Source organism: Dermacentor andersoni, chromosome 7 (assembly GCF_023375885.2).
Source record: "Dermacentor andersoni chromosome 7, qqDerAnde1_hic_scaffold, whole genome shotgun sequence".
NCBI lineage: Eukaryota > Metazoa > Arthropoda > Arachnida > Ixodida > Ixodidae > Dermacentor > Dermacentor andersoni.
Window position 1 is genome coordinate 49,992,266 of NC_092820.1, and position 19,823 is coordinate 50,012,088.

The 19,823-nt window shown below is 43.3% G+C and overlaps 1 protein-coding gene across 3 annotated transcripts in view; it reads left to right on the forward strand.

Moving 5' to 3' along the window:
• The first annotated feature begins 840 nt into the window (after positions 1 to 840).
• LOC126534455 (uncharacterized) overlaps positions 841 to 19,823 on the forward strand; it is a 74,068-nt gene continuing 55,085 nt past the window's right edge. Inside the window, exons 1-3 of one of the 3 annotated variants that reach the window (XM_072289192.1) lie at positions 841 to 930; positions 5,689 to 5,784; positions 8,916 to 9,037. In XM_072289192.1, coding sequence (XP_072145293.1) covers positions 5,712 to 5,784; positions 8,916 to 9,037 — 195 coding nt within the window. In that variant the 5' untranslated portion in view covers positions 841 to 930; positions 5,689 to 5,711. The remainder of the gene's footprint in view (positions 931 to 5,688; positions 5,785 to 8,915; positions 9,038 to 19,823) is intronic. The other 2 variants (XM_072289190.1, XM_072289191.1) reach the window with 2 other exon arrangements.

Sequence of the window (19,823 nt, forward strand, 5' to 3'; positions counted from 1 at the left end):
GTGCAACCATACCGTTAAGACGTGGTTAGAGCATAAGACACCTTTGTCACTAGCGTTAACTGTCATCATTGTAGTGTACCAAAGACAATTAAACATTGTTTTATCAGCTGCGAAGGCGCAATAATATCTTGGGAGTGCGTCCAACGGACATTGAAGAAAAACTTTCAAATCAGTGCTCATACTGTTCGATACCTGGTGCCGACCCCTTATTATAATACACCTTTCGACAGGCATTTTCTTCGTGGGAATACACAGATTGTGGAAAGCACGAATGGTGCACCTCAAGGCCGAACACGTAGTACCTACAAGCGTGCATTTTATTCAGATGCCTGTGCAGCTAAAACATGCTGATGATGGGCTTGATATTTAACGGATCTGGTACCCCACCTTGGTGAAGTGCCAATCCTTACAACATTTGTAATGTGGCACCAACATTTCCACCCAAAGTATAAACGCTGCGTCTTGTGTGTGTGACTATCATTTTGCCCGTAATCCTAAGACTATTCACAACTGGTGAATGTTTTATCGGGCTATATGCTACTGTAATAAATATCATGAATGAAAGAAAGAAAGAAAATCACTTCTTTAGCCCCGTGACTGACTCACTCGAGTTCTGAACGTGGGGTCTTAAGTTCGGAACCCACTACCGACAACGTTTTTCTTTTTCCTTTTATTCAGTTCTTTTGTACTTCATTTTCTTGTACTTCATCTTTGCAGAGGCCAAACTAGAACGTAAGCGAGAGCCTGCGCGGACAAGGAAAGTGCGGATAACAAAGGCTACCGAAAGCGAGAGCAAGGCGGACGTGGCCTTGCGGCAAACCCTCTCCTTTATGGAACACCTGTCGCGCCAGCGAGGCATCAGGTGTTCCCTTTTGCTGTGCGTACACAGCTCGGCTCGTTGGCTGTGAATAGCATTGTGAAACATCGCCGGTGAGTGACAAGCCGGCATTCTTGTTGCTTGCTCTGCTCGTCCGTGTTTACTTGTGCACTGAAACATTGTTTCTTATTGCTGTGCCCTTTCGCCCGTTCTGCTCCGACGAGGCGCGCACGTGACGTGGCCTCATGACCAAAGGAAATTCAAGTGTCCTTTCATTCGCGTAGATGCCGGCTTTTCATCTCACTGGGCCATGTGAGGGTTTGGCATCAATAAACATGACTTCAGAAATTTGATGTTTTGCTACACTGGTCGAACGCTAACTGCATTACGATCAACATTTATCGTGAGATGAGTTCTTGCATTGGTTTCGCCCACAAGGACACCCTTTTATTTTGAAATGCTGTCTATAGGACCAAATACGCATTGACTTAGGTTTTCATATCGTACAATCTGACATTCCTTCTAAAAGCGATGTTGTGCATTGTGACATGCTACCAGTTCATTCACTGCGGCATTTACACAATACTATCATGATAGATCAGGACGTAGAACCAATTGTTCCTTCACAGTATGCTTCATTTACATCATTTGGAAGCTTTTACCACAATTTATTATGTATGTCATTCGACCCGTCGGTTTATCCCCGGCTTCTCGCTGGCTTTTCCAATTGACTCCACCGTATAAGTACCATAAACACAATTCCCACAAATACAGTGTTTTCTATGGAATCCAAGCGGCTCTTGGTAGCTCTCAATGAGTATGTGTAGTTGAAAAGGAAGGCGCTTTTCGTTATGTAACGAGTGCACACAATTGTCGTTCAATTGTCGTTCAACTGCCTATGGCAGTTCCGTGTGAGAGAAAATAAACTTTAGTATAAAACAGCCTATATTCCAAACGTCTTTCACATGGAATGCCGGCCACTTACGAACGTGTGATTTCTGCTATATCTCAAAACTTATTTTATTATGCCCACTAGAGACCATCATCCAAGCTTAGGCTGTGAACCATCTTCGTTTTTGAAGTTTCTTTTCAAGTATATATATATATATATATATATATATATATATAAGAAAAATAACGTTTCTGCATCCAGGCAAATATATGCAGTGAAGTAGACACGCGTATGGAGAGATTTATTGACGTTTCGGCCGGGGTGCGGCCATCGTCAGAATCATATTATCATATTATTCATCATATTATCGATCCTAATATTCCTCACGGCTCTCTTTTGGTTACACTCGATGTGGCATCCTTGCACACCAACATGCCCCATGAAGATCGCACCAGGGCAGTCGTCAATTCTTACGAAGCAGCATTACCCAAGAAACTAATCTACAGCAATATGCTGGTCACTTTGCTGACTCCTAATTTAGAACTAAACAGCTTCCACTTTCAAGATCAACACTATGAACAAGCTAGTGGAACGTCAATGGGTACGCGGACTGGCCTAAACTACACCAATATATTTATGGTTGAGCTAGAAAGTAAATTTTTGATAACACGGGCACTAAAACCTTTGAATTACAAGCGTTACATCAACGATGTTTTTATGATTTGGTCACATGGTGAACAGAAGCTGCTTCCCTTCATTTATGACTTTAACAATGCCCATCCATCCATATCGTTTTCTCAGATGCATTCTGCATCTACAATTCACTTCCTTGATGCCAGCGTTTCAGTGCTAAATGATAAATTTGTGACCCCTACAGTACATAGCTCCACCGGTGGTGCTACAGGCGAGCCTGCTGAGCACCGCCGCAATGTAGTAGACATATCCCAGAGTCTAAGCCCGGATGAAGTTGATCTCCTTAAACGCGGTATGCCTATGGTCCCATCAATAACGCAGTAAACGAGCATGAACTCCACAAAGATATAACAGAGGTTTCAAGAAGCATGCTCATCAACGAGTTCTTTATCGATAGACCAGATGTAGGAAAACAAGATTGAGACTTTCTTAGACCACCTAGCGCGTGGACACCGGAAGCCGAACAGCGTGCATACTTGGATTTATAAATAAAGCTAACCTCAAAGGAAATTGTAGAGTCAGCGTGGCATTGGTGGAAATGCAAAAGTTTGTCCCCCACTCAGCACCAAATCCTTGGAAAACTCGCGGGAAGGAATAACACTGTAGTAAAAGGAGCACACTAAGGTGGTCGTATCGTAATTTGGCGTATAGAAAAGTACACGCATGAGGCCTCCAAACAACTGAGCTACCACGCTCATTATAAAAAACTCGACTCTAACTCGCCTTCATATTACACCAGTACTATACAAAGCACAATAGTGGAGTTCCTGTCCAGGGAACTAATCACACAGTCGAATATCGCTTTAGGATGCCCAAGGACAAAAAAACAGGCTGCTTTTATCTTCTTCCTAAAATACATAAATTTCAGTCAAAGAAATATTTACGGCAGAAATCCCAAGCCAACCAACTGTGTCTAATAAAAGGACACCTACCGAGTCACTACATAAATTCTTATATCACCACCTGTCAAACATCCCCACCACACTCCCATAATTTGTTCAAGACACGCCGTACTTTCTTCGAATTATCGACGGCACCAACGCCAACCAAATTCTTTCCGACCGTGCTATTCTAGTCAATTTGGCTGCTTCTGCCCTTTACACTGACGTACCCATGAGTGAAGGAATTCGTGCCGCATCCAAATCTCTCGCAATTAACACCCAAGCGCAAGCTCCTGAAGATTACCGGTCGCTACTTACATTAGTTCTCCCACTCACCTATTTCAAATTCGATTCTGTTCACTACCTGCAAACTTTCGGCACTAGCATGGCAACACCATTCGCTCCCACGTATACGAACATTTTCATGGAACACCTGCAAACTTTCGGCACTAGCATGGCAACACCATTCGCTCCCACGTATAAGAACATTTTCATGGAACACCTGCAAACTTTCGGCACTAGCATGGCAACACCATTCGCTCCCACGTATACGAACATTTTCATGGAACAGCTTGAGGTATACTTGTTGAAATCCTACCCTTTAAACCCCGACACCTATCTTCGTTACATTGACGACATATTTATAATGTGGGAACGTGGCACAAGCGCGTTAAACAAGTGAATTAGCCATTTCAATAGCTTTCACCCGAGTAAGAAATTTACTGCTCACCACTCACCTAGTTAAATCAACTTCCTCGACCCGACGGTCTACATAGAAAACGGAAAACTGAGAACGACTCTTTGCCGGAAGGCTACGGAGAGCCAACAATATTTAGACTACAACAGCCATCACCAGCGACACTGCCAGCAAGATATATTTTTTGTCGGACAAGCGAAGTGAATAAGAAGAATGTACAGCGAAGAGAACGATGATGTCCCCCACCCAAGTGACCTTGAAATAGCGTGAGCAAAAAGAAACTATCTCCCCAGGTTGCGCCAAGATTGGAGAAACAGTCGGAATTTGGTACAGCAGAATCTGACAGACCGGCAGCCTTTACAACAAAATATTGTAATGCACTCCCAAATCTAAGCAACATCCCACGAAAATACCACTCAATATTAAAAATTAACGAAGGTTGACATAAAGCGTTCCTGGATGTACCAAGGGTGACCAGTCGCCGCAACAGAAACTTTGAAGATATCTTTGTGGACACAAAAGTCAGCCAACACCATTCCCCCGTAATAAAACCATGTCGTCGCCCCAGATGCAAGACCTGCAGGCACCTTCAACGTGACATTAAAATTAAAAGCAGCACAAATAGTTGTACACACGAAGCCAACACAAGCTTTACTTGTACAAGTTCCGATGTGATATTATGTGCTTGAATCTTTCTCTAAGAAATATTATGCGGGTGAAATCGGACTGTCAATGAACATCAGATTGAACGAACATCACGCGGTCACAGCTAAAAATCGTCCCAAAGCCGTCGCCGAGCATTTCAACCAAGCAGGTCGCAACGTTGATGAACATAAAGTCTACATACTCCAGTCAAATTTTAGTTCTGAACGACAAAGAAAATACAGAGGACCATAACTTATCTGTAAGTTCAAGACATTGTAACTAATAGGAATAAACATTTCAAGGGGACCTTTAGAATCTATTCGGTATGCTAAATTTCTACCTGCAGGCAACCACACATAGTTTGGTTGCTTAGTGTCTTTTGTCCTCTTTCCTTTCTTTCTTTCCTATCATTTATTTATTCATTTCATTTCAATAGTTTTGAAATAAAATTAATTTCATTTGAATAGTTTTAGCATATTTTTTCCCAGCACCGGTTTCTGTCGCTCTTTCTATTATCTCATTCAGACACACGATAGCCGACGACCACCAGCAACGCAAGTCATAGAGAGGTGCTGTGCACGCCGTTGACAGGTGGCTGACAGATGGCCGTGTCAACCACCGTGTGTACTGCACTCCTTTATTCTCAATTCTACACTTTCGCCGCTAACACACCTTCCCTCGTTGGTGCTACCCTTTAGGAGAACCCTACCTATATAAACTGTGCTGAGGTAACCATTTGTCGCCTTGAAAAAGACAAGTCCACTTGTCAAAACGTTGGCTCCGGCTTTCACCTTGTTCTTGTTTTGCTCATGGTCTTGAATTTCCATCTGCCGCCTTCCGCCTGTTTTGCTTGAATATTGCGTGCAGCATTCGCGCTATCAATGTAGAAAAAATAGTACTGGTTAGTTTTAAGTGCGGAGAGGCCTGACTTAAACGAAAAGTCTGTATGACTCTCTTTGTACCATCAAAGAAGATTGATGAGGATAAGTGTTGTTTTATTACGAAAACGAATACAAAACACAAAAGACACCATCCACATGCACGCTCTGTTCTGTATGCGCAGAATCACCTAAGGTTTAAGGCAGCATGGCTTCAACACTGTGTTTCTTAAGCTTCCTATCTGTGTTCGTGACATTCTGTGTCCTTGCTCCAGCGACACGTGAGTACAATACGCAAGTTCACTTGTGCTTAGGTTACTCGGTAACTAACCACATGGTTAGCAGCCTCCAAAATGGAGTGATAGGGCCACTGACATTTACGTTACGGTGTGCGTGGGCAAATGTGCAAACTTATTTGCTCAATAGTTTCTTTTTCTTAACTCCTCGTCGTCTCTCATTCTGCCGTTTCATTTAATAAGACAATCTTCTCCGCTCTTGTCTATCAACGGCTTGATGAACACGCTTCGTGTACACCCGTTGAAAGAGTACGCGCAGGCAGGAACAAGAAAACGGAAAATGTTTACTTTTACAAAATGGCGAGCTTCTCGTAAATGTAAAACTCTTTGTTATATGACTTCTCAGAAAATAATATTGCAGAAAATGAATATCATAGTTATGGTAGTCGGCGCATCTACAATTTTATTTATGCTTCAATGTATATGGTATTAAATATTTACCTTAGAAGATCGCATAAAGTAAGAAACGCCATATAGAACCCACATTCTATGCGTCGTCGTGTCGGTGCTTGTGCCTTGTTGTACTGTTTGATATTCTATATGTTAAATCCTAAGCCCAAATTCTGATGGCTTTCTTTATATAGCTATGGATGTATAACAAGACGAATATATCGTAAACATTAACTTTGTTTATGTGAACTTTTTATGGTGCCTTTCAATGAACAGGCGGAAACCAAATATTAAAATCTAACGGCGAGCTTTCATCCAGTAGCTGTACATTTGTGGATAAGTAGGAATACAGGTGGCTTTCAGATACACTGCTGTGCCACTGATTTTTCATTATGGGTGTTATATTTGTTATTAGCAGAGGTCTACATTCAGAACAGTGAAAGATCTAATGCGTCCTATAGTACTTCATATCAAGATCATCACGCCATATACCCCTGTTTTACATCTCCTTCCTTGCCCTACGATTAGAGTATCAGGACGGAGCATACAACTTGAAACAAACATCTCTACGTTTTCTCAATAAATTCTCTCCTCTCTCTCACGTAGTACAATACGCAAGGGATTTGCATAACGAGTCAACGAGTGCTGATTGAGGACGTTCAGATGTGAAACAGAAAATTATCGTTCAAGATTGAGTAAAATTATATGAAACAGTGGTAGCAGTACGAATATGCCGCCGCAATAGGGGGAAAGTCCATTTCGTGCTTTGCTGGTTGATTGTTGCACCATTTTATCTTTGTACACCAAAACATATTAAGCGAACACATGTATGAGGATGCACCAGAAACTTAGGGTAGGTAAATGAAGAGTCACTAGAAACATTTCTCGCAATAGCAAACAGTGCACTTCGATGTGGCATAGTTGCACGGCGCGGGATCGATGGTAACTGCGCGGTGCCACAATTGCGTTTACAGTAAGATATATATAACAAACTGGAGGAATGATTCCGTATTGTTGTGGAGTTTATTCCAAGCGACCGAGACATATGCAAGGTCTGGCGCTGCAGATCGCGCAAAGGCGTTTTATTCAAGTTAATTGCATTAGGCAAATAGTAAAACTTTTCTTGCACAGTCTAGTCAGCCTCCAATAGAGAAATTTGTAAAAATAAGTGTTTCCAATCTTGGAAGCGATGGAAATTTGTTTAGCCATCAGGACGGGCATGACAAATGATGCGCGATTTCGAAACACTTCGAAGTTTCCCCGTTTAAAGAAAGATTGCCTAGGTGATTATCGCTTCAGCGGCAGGGAACTGCTTGAGACATGTGTGCGCATGCAATTATACAAACATGGGGCCTGAGTTCGCGTGATTTATTGTTCGTGTATGACTCGACAAGCGCGCGTCCATTGAATCGACAATGATGAACTAGCTAGCCTATTATAGCACCTGAGGGAATATTTGGGCGTCCGTGTCAAAATGTGAATGCATGGGTTGGGCATTGTTGAACCTCCAAAGGCATCGCTTATATATTGTGCTGCGTGCGCTCCCATTTGCAAATTAGAAGCAGATATTAAAATAATGCGACATTCCTCCTCAGCCTAAATGAATTATTTGCTAATACAGGTATATTATGCATAAATATTGAATAACCAAGTTCAATATTTGTTACAGCGTCGATCGCACAACATTCAGTCCACTATTAAAAGAAACAATATTAGTTACCTTATCTATTTGATTCAAATATGATAGGGCTGATAGGTGCGCTTGGACATTTACTTTAATTTTTCGTTATTAATGAGATATCAATAAATACCCTGGCCAGATGTACCTAACGGTGTTATCCAGTTATTTATTTGATTTCAGCAAATGAAGATGTCTTTGAGTGCCTGTGCTGGTACTCTCAAATTCATACGGCGACATCATTGATATAAATGAAATTTTGTAACCTGCCTAGGAGATGTATTGTGTGACTAAGCATTTTGTGCCACACAGAACGTTAGCTGAATTCCCATTTCATAGATTAAGACGCGCATAAAATATCGTAGAAAGTCAACTAACTTCTCTGATGGATGACGTCGACAAGGTTCCTCGCAGGGTATATTTATTTACAAAACACACACACGTGCAATGAAATTCCGTTTGTAGGCCCGTAGGAAGCTCTGCAACAGTAGGTACCAAAATATTAGGCCTTCTGCTTATTTTTCCTATGCGGCAGTTGCATCATTTTGGCTTTATATTGCGAAAACGAAGTTATGGGTTTAATAACTGGCCCTACAGGGGAATTGTGGCAGTATGACGTCAAAAAAAAAGCGCTCGTGTAGCTTCGTTTTACAAGTCAAGAATAAAGAATGGGTTTTAGCCACATATACTCACTATAGCGACTCTCTCTATTTGCGTCGCTCTCAACCCACGTCTTCCGTGAAACGTAGATGCATTTAAACACTTGAATGGGCAAGATGAGAAACGTAATCTGACAAGCTCCAGTTTTTCTAAATATGAAACACCTGAATCTTTAATATTACATAAGCATAAGTTGCCTTCATTTTTTTTTTTGCTTCATTGTATCTTTTCTGGTATGGTCGTGTTCATCACATCACAGATCTAATCTACATTGGCCAGTAAAGCAGTGTCTTTTTAGAAAATTTGTCTTATAAGTTGCATTTGTTCAATATAGAAGTTCTCTATGCCGGAACAGTAATCAAATGGCGCGGTTGTTTCGATGTTCCAGTGACTGTGCCAAGCCACCATGATTGGGAGGTTAACATAGTTCTCATCGAGGATGGAATAGATCAACACCCGGGAACTAGCGTACATTCGAAAGAAGCATACTACCAGGAGGTGTTTCTATCCGTAAGATCTGAACTGCGTATTGTGTATTGTTCGGTGCTAAGTTCGGGACCATTAGTTTTGATGGGGTAAGGACATCGTGTTGCTGTAATGCTATATATATATATATATATATATATATATATATATATATATATATATATATATATATATATATATATATATATGTATATATATATATACACATGTATGTGTATTCCACGACAGTGCTAGAGTCTATATTAGGCGGAGCTTCAGGGAATCATTTAACTAAAGAATGTGTAATTTACGACTTATGTTTCTCTTCCAATAGGCTCGGCTTTATTGTTCCTGAACTTCCTCTATGCTCTACACAACTCACTGCAGACATCAAACCAGGCAGATAAATGATGTTAGTAATCTGCACAGCAATGCAACAAATACGGATGAAGATGTATGAAGCACCCTGAGGGAACAACGTTGATGGCAGGTTTATTCAGAGACATGCATTAGGGGGCTACACTTCAGAATTGCGTACATCTTGTGCCACAGTGGCACGTAAGTAAAGCGGAGGATTGCGGAAGAAAGGACATACACCCAGCGACACATCGCGAAAGGTTAAGCCAAAGAATATTAGGAATGTAAATTATCCGTTGATAGTATTCCACACTTCAATTAACAGGGCGGTATATTGTAGAAATAACTGTTAGCCCGCATGATAAGTTGAGTTTTTTTTTTTTGTAGGAATCTTTTTGGTTACCCAGTTCAAATGTGCGGTTACTGATACTAATTTGTCGGTCACCATGAAATTTATGAAAAGAAATGCCTATTCATACTTGACTTCGGAGCACATATAATGTTCATACGAAACCTTCACTTATAACCTTCAATCACAAACTTATTGGCCGAGATAATTACCAATGCAGCCGCAGCATTTGCCGTGCCCAACTTAGGAATATTGACTATAAAGCTTTAGCTCAAGATCACAGCGCAGCTGATACGATTCGCTAGTGTTACACTCGCTGTGTAATTTCCAACACAGGAAGCGATCCAACAGTTGGCGAGAACGAGGCTTCTTCTAGAACTTTAGCAGCATGGAGCGTAAACTAGGCATGCTCCGCATCTATACCAAAAAATTTGGCCATACTGAGCACACTTACAGAGAAGAAGAATTTTTTGGTTCATTGTTCTTACTCTGTGCTGGCCCAACATGAGTAGAAGCTAGAACGCCATTCGTTCGCCAATGCTCATAGCAAATCGTCTTTCGTTTTCCGAATGTTCTTCCATTGCATGCTTGCCCTCTTAAGCTAGAAAATTTGGCTCTTAATCCTGGCGTCACCTTGAACGTTCCACGCATGCGTGACGTGGCGCCAACGCACACACTAGAATTTGTATGGTAGTGCTTTCGTTACAGCAGGCATGACAGGCGTGCCAAGTGAAGTAAATAACATTGCTTCATAGTGGTATACAAAATATTGTGTGAGGCCGCGCTGCGTCATTCCTTCATGCGACCAGAATATACTGAAGCCGCATACACCATGGACGCGAAGCAAGAAATACAACGTGCCGTCCACCTGTTGCTCGGAAACACAACATACAAGAACAACGAGATGAAAGAAACCGGCTGTTTTCGAAACAACCACAAGCTGAAAAGCTACAAAAATCGTGCATCAGATAGACAATTCGTCACAGACAATATCTATTCATTTCAAAGCGCCAAGCTGCAAATCGCATATATGAGTCAGAACAATGTGGAACTTCAAGACATATGGAAGATGCGAGGAACATGGTAGATAAAATCTATTCTTGAATCTTTACATAACATGTAGAAAGAGAAAACGCGAACAGGACGGAGAAAGCATCAAAATTATTTTCTTTGCCTTAGCCAAAGCGTTATTCTTTTTTTTTTTGCATTTGCTGCAGGTCAACTTGAAAAACAAGCAATACTTGTACCACTGTTATTATATTACTCTTTTTATTACAAAAGTGTGTTTTTCCTGCGAGCGCTACATTTGTTTGCGTAATATACAATGGTGCACTAAAAACAAAAACAGCTCTGGAATGGGACCTCGAATAAAACACTGCTAAGCTTGAACGGGCTTGTCTTCCGCAGACGAGCGCTGTGAAAATGTTACGTGGCAACTTTCTACTGACAGCTGGAAATTGAACTAACAAGTTACACGGTACAAATTGCAGTCTTACTTCTATCCTTGCGGTCCTGCCTTTTTTGAAGGCTTGTCATTCACAATGACATGGCTAAATAGGGACAGCAGCAGAAAAGAACATGTGAGCCGTATCCTATGCAGATTGTCCTTTTGGAGAAGCTCCGTGCGTACAGTTTTTAATTGGCGATGACGGTGGTGACTAATGAATAATAATTAGTCACCACAGTGCGAGATATACGGAAGAGCAGGCAAACACATACTTTTTGTGTTTCAAGTTCGGGCTGTTTTTATAAATCATGGAATATATTTTTTTACCATAGTAAAAGCCCACTTTCAAATTCTATTATTGTCCATCTCTTCCGTGCTTGTGAGGTACAACTACACCAGCGGCGCTTGTAAGTGCGGTAAAAGCGATGTTGCAGATGAAAGTGAAACTTGTAATGTGCACAAACCTTCGAAATGAAGTGGGTTTAAATAAACCATTTCTGTGTACACCCTCCCTAGGTCCGCATGATTCTACATGTATCGTCCGCCGAATGGCTCGATGTTTTAGCTGAAGAAGCAGACAAAATTATGAAAGTTGGCGACCGAGGCATCGCTGCCGTCCACCTGTTGCCGCCGACACACCATCTCTTGATGACTATCTTGAGAGCATCATTGAGTCGAACGCAAACGTTTCCCGACAGGTCGACAAGCTTGCGACTAAGCTGGCTGGATTTCGTCGACAAGCTGCTCCTTCATTACTCGAGCCGCCATTATATGGGCGCCACTACCGAGTTTCTCCTTCACCACCTCTGTCGTCTTGAATCTGTTGGTACCACGCTCATGACAGCACCCGCGCCAGACAGTGCCGACTGCCTGGCCGTTTCGCGGGAAGCTACTGGGCCTTGGGCTGAGGACGGCTATTGTTGTCGGCCGCGGGACCACTCGTCTCTTCCACGTGACCGCTCGGGTGACGATGGTTAGCTACTTTGCAGACAAAGGTGTCGAAATTTGCGGTATCCCGCCTACGTTGTCAGACCATCGCCGGCGTGACAATTTTACGGCTTCACTCCCCGACGTCAATACCTCAACCGTAAAAACTTAGGCTCAACGATTGGTTACTGTCGACATTGCACTGAAGCAGAAATTTCACTGGTGATTTCTTGTAGCTGACGCCCGAGTACCCCATCACAGGCGCCGCCTTTTTTGGCATATGAAGCTCATCGTCTAGGTCAGAACACATGATCTCATCGAGAAGGAAACTCACTCGATTGTCGAAGGCACCTTATGGCATGTTTCCCCACTACAGCTTCGCCACCGCACTCCAGTATTCCGCCTCGCTAATCAGCAATTCTTGCGGAGTTTCCGGACCTGTTCCTTCCGCACTTCACTGATATACCTGTCGTTAATAAAATAACCCACCATATCGTAGCATCAGACCGCATCAAGATTACTTTCAAAGAATTCGAGCATATACTCGAACTTTGTTTTGTGCGGCCCTCATCCAGCCCATGGTCTTCAGCGCTCGAAATGGTGCCCAAAATGAGTGGCGATTGGGGACATTGCAGTGATCATCGCGCTTTGAATTAGGTAACCATTCCTGACCAATACCCGATTCTGCATATACAGGATTGCACTGCCGCACTCCATGGCTGCACATGTTGCAGTAAAATTAACTGTTTAAAAGCGTATCATGATATCCCGGTCCAGCCATACCGCATACCGAAGATTGCTATCGTCACTCCTTTTGGCATGTTCGGGCACCTGCGTATGCCGTTCGGACTCCGCGACGTGGCCCTGACGTTTCAGCGTTTTGTTGAAGAAGTACATCGGGGCCTCTAATGTTGCTTCATCTGTTTAGCTGATATCATTGTCTTCAGCTGCATTACTTCTGAACACATGACTCACCTGCTTCAAGTTTTCGCGCGAGTGCGGCAGTATGGTCTCGTTGCCAGTGCCACAAACAGCGAGTTCGGTGCGTCTGAGTCATAGATTTCCTTGGCTGTTGTCGACCGTCATGGTACTATTTCTCACTTCTCAGTTGTGTCACTGCCACTCTGTAATTTCCGCCTTTGACAAGAGTGAGAAAACTTTGCGAGTATTTAGGACTCGTGAATTATTACCGCAGGAAGGCTTCGGCCACGCTGCGCCACCATCTTGCACCAACTTCATGACTTGTTGGGCAGGAATATAAGAACAAATCTTCCTTTACCTTGGAAAAAACAGCCACCACAATTTTCAAAAACATTAAAGTGGGACTTGCCAAGGCGGCAATCCTTGCTATTCATATACCCAACGGCCTCACCACCCTTGTGGTCGACGCTTCGAGTGTGGCTGTTCATGCTGTCCTCCAGCAGTTCGTTCTTGGCACATGGTAGCCGCTTTACTTTTTCTCTAAGATGGCAGCACATCAGCGACGCTACAGCACTTTTGGCCCCGAGTTGCTGGCTTTATACCTTGCCGCCAAACACTTCCGCCACTACCTCCAAGGACGTCAGTTGTTCATACTGACAGCCTGTAACGTACGCCCTGAACTTAGCACCTCCTTCACTCCCCATGAGTTTCAGCCCCTGGCGTAAATATCTGAGTTTACGAACGACATTCGCCATGTCAACGAAAAGGACCACGCAGTCGCCGATGCGCTATCCCTGCTGAACGTCGGCTCGACCTCCGCCATCACACCCCGCATCAATTTCACACGCTTGGCCGCAGCACAGCTCGATGACGACTATCTGCGCAAGCTCCGCGCCACTGGTACTTTACTAGTACTTGAAGACGTTTTCAACCCTGGCAGTGACGTACCTATTATCTGTGATACTTCAAATAACCACTGGCGTCCATCTGTGCCACCAGCTTCTTGCCGAACAGTCTGTGTAGCCCAACACTCCATGTCACACCCGCGAACGAGAGAGACGAAACGCCTACTAACCTCTAAATATGTGTGGCCCCGCTTAAAAGCCGATGTTCCGAGATGGACACATGGTTGCTTGAAATGCCAACTGGCTCAACTTTCTAGACATAGAGTTGGCCCAATAAAGGTTTGCCACCTCATCGTGCCCGCTTCAGGCATATCCACATAGCAGAAATTGTTGGCCCTTCTATACATATTCACGTGCGTCGATGGTTTTACTAATTGGCCCGAAGCTGTTGTGCTTACGAACATTACCGCAGAAGCAGTCACACAGGCTGCTGGCGATGTATGAATAAGCCGATGTGGCGAACCCTCCACAATAACAACCGACCGCGGTCGTCAGTTTGAGTTCCCACTTTTCGGTGACATGTCGAAAACATTCGATATCACACACATTAAGGCAATCGCCTTCCAGGCGGCACCTAACGGAATGGTCCGATGTTTTCATCGAAAGTTAAAGGCTGCTCTAATGTGTTCAGACAATACCGTGTCATGGACGGAACGACTTTCTATTGTCCTCCTCAGCCTCCGGATTTCACTGAAAGCTACATGCAGTGCTCTACGTCAGAACTTGTTTTCGGCACAGGTTTTTGTTATGCAGTGATCACCTGTACGCTTTGAAATTACCAAATACGCAAGCCGGCTCCTTGAAGTGATGGACACCATTGTTGCGCCACCGGTTCGCCCCACTCGTCAAAACAGGTTTGTCAATCCGCACCTCACCGACTGAAAACACGTCTACATACGCCGAGACACGATGAGCGCTCCACTACAACCACCCATAGGACGGCCCCTTCAGGCTACTCAACGGTACGCCCAAATACTTTCCAGGGGTGGTAGAGGGCGTAAAGACATTCTATCTACTGACCGTCTTAAACCAGCTCAACCAGACACTGAATCGATAAGCCTATACACCATCGCAAACGCCTTCGAACCTACATATAGCAATTCTAACAGCCGTTTTGCTACAGATAAGACATTCATTTTTTTCCTTACGCACCACTCAGCAGGCCCATAGCTTTAATAAAGGGACAATGAGACGCCCATCCAAACATAGCAATTGCTATAAAGGAACCCCATACGTATTCCTCGAAAGGAAAGCCTCGCAGTTCAAGAAAAAAAATATTTTTTTCTTCAACTGCGAGGTTTTTCTTCCGAGGAACCCGTATGGGTTTCCTTTGTAGCAATACCGACCTTTGGGTTGGTGTTCTCATTTTTCCTTTCTTAATTCTTCTCTCTCCCTTGCGGGTTTCCGCAGAACTATTACGTCAGCCACTTACGTTCCTCACTAGGTGGAGGGTCCTGTCGTGTCTACTTCTTTTTGGTGTGCCGGCACCAAGGGACAAGAGGAAGATGAAGCCGCATGCGCTTAGTGTGCCGCTTGTTCCCCTATCGCCATGTGTTAGGCAGGGTAAGCGGTAAAATATATTACTATGTACCGGGACTGAATGCGTCACTCCATTACCTACACGCTTTTTTACGCCAACTTCAGCAACTATCTATGTGCCATCAGGAATGTTCAAATGTATAATGCAGAAAGATCGCTTAAATTTCCGTAATGCTGAGCGGGATCGAACCCGTCACAAGTGTTCCTCAATGAATAGGCAACCCGACGCTTTCGCAGGCTGCGCCATATATTCACGTGGTAGTCGCAGTGCCTCGAGTTGATGATTAATTCGCCCTCGCTCTGTGATCGGCTAACCTCCTGTTCTGCCCAGATGGTAAAGCGACTGCCCGGGGTAGGTGTTGGTCCCTGGTTCAAGTTACGGACTAAGAAGAATTTTTCATTCAACTGCGAGGCTTTCTTTCTGAGAGACGCACATGGGTTTCCTCGGTAGCTTCGTGCTACAATTCGGATGCATGCCAATTTTTCTTTTTCAAGTAGTTTCCTCCGCCTTGCGGGCTTCCGCAGAACTGATTTGCTATATTCAAGGTCCCAGTGCCTTCAGTTGGCGCCTAGTTCAGCCTCGCTCTGTGATAGACAAGCCTCCTGGATAGCTCAGATGGTAAAGCTGAACTGATTTGCCATATTCAAGTGGTATATGTAGCTGTTCAATGAACGACTTTCATGTCAATGCTTTAGCGTGCTGCGCAATGAATAAACTGGGTATATGGAGCTCGTCAATGAATCTCTCGACGACTTGATTCACTGCTACATAAAAGTCTTTTTTCGAGTGTGAAAGAAACCCGCAAATGCATACTAAATTGCCGCGCGACTGGCCGCTCGAGGCACTTTGCGTGTCTTCGCGGGCTGCTATCACGCAGCGAAAAACACTTTTATGTAGCATGTATTGGCCAACAGAAAGGTGTATCGGGAGTTTTTCATGTTGCTATACAATTTTCTCATTGACTCTTTTCATCTAAATATAATATTCGAGAAGTACATTAATTAATTAGGGCTAGTTACGCAAATATGCAGGGTGAAACAGTGATCTCACTTGATCAAAGCGCTGAAAAACAACATTACATTGGTCTGTCCAGCTACGTGGCATTCGAATATCTTAAATTATGGCTAAAGCTACCTGGGACACCTGGTAGATGAACCGTAAGGCCCGGTTTATGTGCAGGCTATTTGCAGAAAGTATGCATACAAGATTTCCTACTGGAAAAGACGCCCTCAAGAACGAGATGTAGCCTTGAGAAAGACAAGGGACACGGGAGAAAAGGAGATGTGTTGGTCGTTGGGATCACAGTGGTCCGTCCGAGGCCCGTACTTCACAAATGTACGATGAGGAGGTAAATAGACTAGGGGTAATGCGTATTTTGTAGGAACTATTTCCAGGAAAAGGTACCCATAATTACCGCAGAAAAATCACTTCCTCCATCATTGCGACCTTTTTCTGCTTTGTTACTACGTCGAAACGGCTAGAAACGATATCCTTGCTGACAAAAAATCCTCTATAAATAAATTTGAACTTTGGTTCGTGATGTAAGGTATACCGCCGTCCCTGGTTTGATATCGCCAAAATGAAAGCTAATCAGAGATGTGGGACACCTGCAGAATCACTTACAATGAACAATACACGACACTCGGAGAGCAGTCCAACTGCCGAACACATCAGTCATCTAAGCTGCGATCGTTTCATTTAGAATTTGTTTTGCAGCTCTCAGAATGAACAAGAGCTTCTTTCTTTTTGTCTGTGGTGCAGCACGTATTTTAGTCACATCCCTTAGAAGATAGCAATCCCTTGGCATGTGCTTTATTGGCTATTGGCACTGCTTTTATTGGCAGAATATTGAGCCAGTACCATTGTTGCCCCAAACGCGTTTAAAAAGTAATGTATATATAGCGCCTCTGCCTCGGATGAACCAACGTCTTTAACTAGCATTCCGATCAACAAGCCTTTTACTATAATTTTGCGTTGGAGGAGTTATATCGGTGCCACTGTTCTCCAAATATAATAATAACGCTAGCCTCCGTTGAATATAGTCAGTTTAGCTAGCTGATCACACCTGCTTATACCGAATCCCTTTTCGCAGATGATTGCCTTATTTATTGTCCGGTAACATGCAGGGAAGATCAATTTAAAATCAACCAGTGCTTTCAAAACTTAAGCTCATGGTGTCAGAAATGGGGTATGGAAATTAATAAAAAAAAAACCACTTACACACACATAACAAAAAGAAAGGAAGTGATCTCGTTCGCATATAATATTGCTGATACTATACTGGTAAAAGTATGCAGCTTCAAATATTTCAGTATAACCATAACAGATAAATTTAACTGGCGTCCTCATGTTGAAAATATTTGTCAATCAACATGCAAGAAGTTGTGCTACCTGCAAGGGAAATTACGCCAGGTGACGAAAGAAGTCAAGTTGATTGCATACAAGACATATATCCGTCCGAGCCTAGAATACGCTGGTGCTGTGTGGCGCCCCCATCAAAAGGTTTTAAAACATAAACTAGAACAAATTCAAAGAATGTCAGTTCGCTTTATGTGCTCTAAATATCGACGACCTGACTCGGTAACTTAAATGTTAAAAATATGTAACTTGGAATCACTGCAATCAAGAAGGCAGAAGCAGCGATTGAAATTGCTTTTTCAAATACTACACGCAGATGTGAAAATAAGGATGATTATCTGACGCTCTTTCACAAAAGGTTACCACGAACAACACGCAGTACATTCGTGCAACCAATAATAAATAAACCAATAAACAGAACGACGCCTTGAGTGAGCCAAGGCCTGGCGCCTTAACTCGGCTGAGTTGAGAAGAAGCGTTAGGTACGGGAACGCTTAAGAATGCAGTTTTAAGACGCAAATAGTGGCATCGAGTGCACTCTGTATATTAGGCACGTGTGAACGACATGCGTGGTTCTGTAACAGTTTTTGAAGAAAACCGTTGCACTATCAGGATGCGTTACTTTTCTTCAGATAGGTGAAAAAAGCTGCTGATATATTGAGAAAACAGCGCACTCGAGTGCACCCAGTGCCCATATTTGACAATGTTTGCGTTCATAATAACGCTATTTTTTGTGAATAGGGGTGCTCTCACGGGCAAATAGAATTTCTTTAAGAAAAATTGTGTGCACAAATCTTAGGCTACTCTAAATTGTGTTGTGAGGTATTTCTCAAAGTTTCAAATTTACTTATGCCATCAAATAAGTAAATTTATCAAGTTGGCTTGTAGAGGAACTCTTGCACAAGGGAAAACAATCTTCATAATAGTCACCATGAACAACACCCATTAAAGTAAAGTCATGCCTTCTGCTAATTTCTATTTCTTCGCGACCCTCAGTTCGAATACTAGGATACCGAAGAATAAATGTAAGGTTTCTTCTCGCCTCAGTGGGCGTCTGCCACTATTCGACATTTTGCGCGAAAACAGAAACTGATATTTCAAGGGAATTTAAAAAAATGCAGGCTGACTTACCTCTCGCTGTTGTCGCACAATATCTGGTAGATATCGTCAGATGCCCTTCAGGGGCGACACCGGCGATTTTTGACCCTGTCAAGAAGATGAACTATTTAGGCTTCCGTTGCCTCCCGTTACGATTATCATAGTAGAATTGTTCCGAAAACTTGAACATAACTTTAAATGAGCAAAAAAAAGTGCAGAAACAAAACCGAAACCTTGCCAAGCAGCTGAGCGACCGTCTTCCGGTGTCGTCGCGAGTGTCCTCAACGCAGAACGCACGCAAGACATGCCCGTGTAGCCCGCTGGGTGAATGAAACCAGCGAAGAGCAGACGCTCAGCTGATTTGTGACCGCGCCGGACCTTCGTGTGACAACGTCCGCTGCACCAACTCTTCAGATCTGTCAAATATTGACACTTATGATATTGTCGAGTTCAATAGCCACGAATTGCCGCTCGCATTTGACCCGCACCACGAGAGCCAGCGCCCAAGCGCTACATATTGGGGCGCAACACGAAGACTAAGGGTAGCCGTAACGGCTGATTTCATATATGCCGCTGGGTTTGTTAGGTGTTTTGCAAGCTCACTGTGAGATGTGGCCGACGACTTTCCGCAGTTCTACGCCCCAAAAACACCGCTAACAGCCCAAAGCTCCGACCGGTGCATTCGTTTACATCGGCTGGTAGAGCGACCACTCCTCGTTCGCTTGAGATGAAATGCTAGCCGCTCATAGGTGACCTCAATTATTGTCAGAACATATAAATACAGGCATATTTTCTGCAAGTAAGCACCGTTGCATCATTCTGAATCGTGCTGTTATGAGCGACCACACACATTCGAAAACAGCGAGCGAGAGACCCTAGTACGCCATCGTTTCTGTGCTATTTAATATTCTTTGTATTTTCTTCATGTA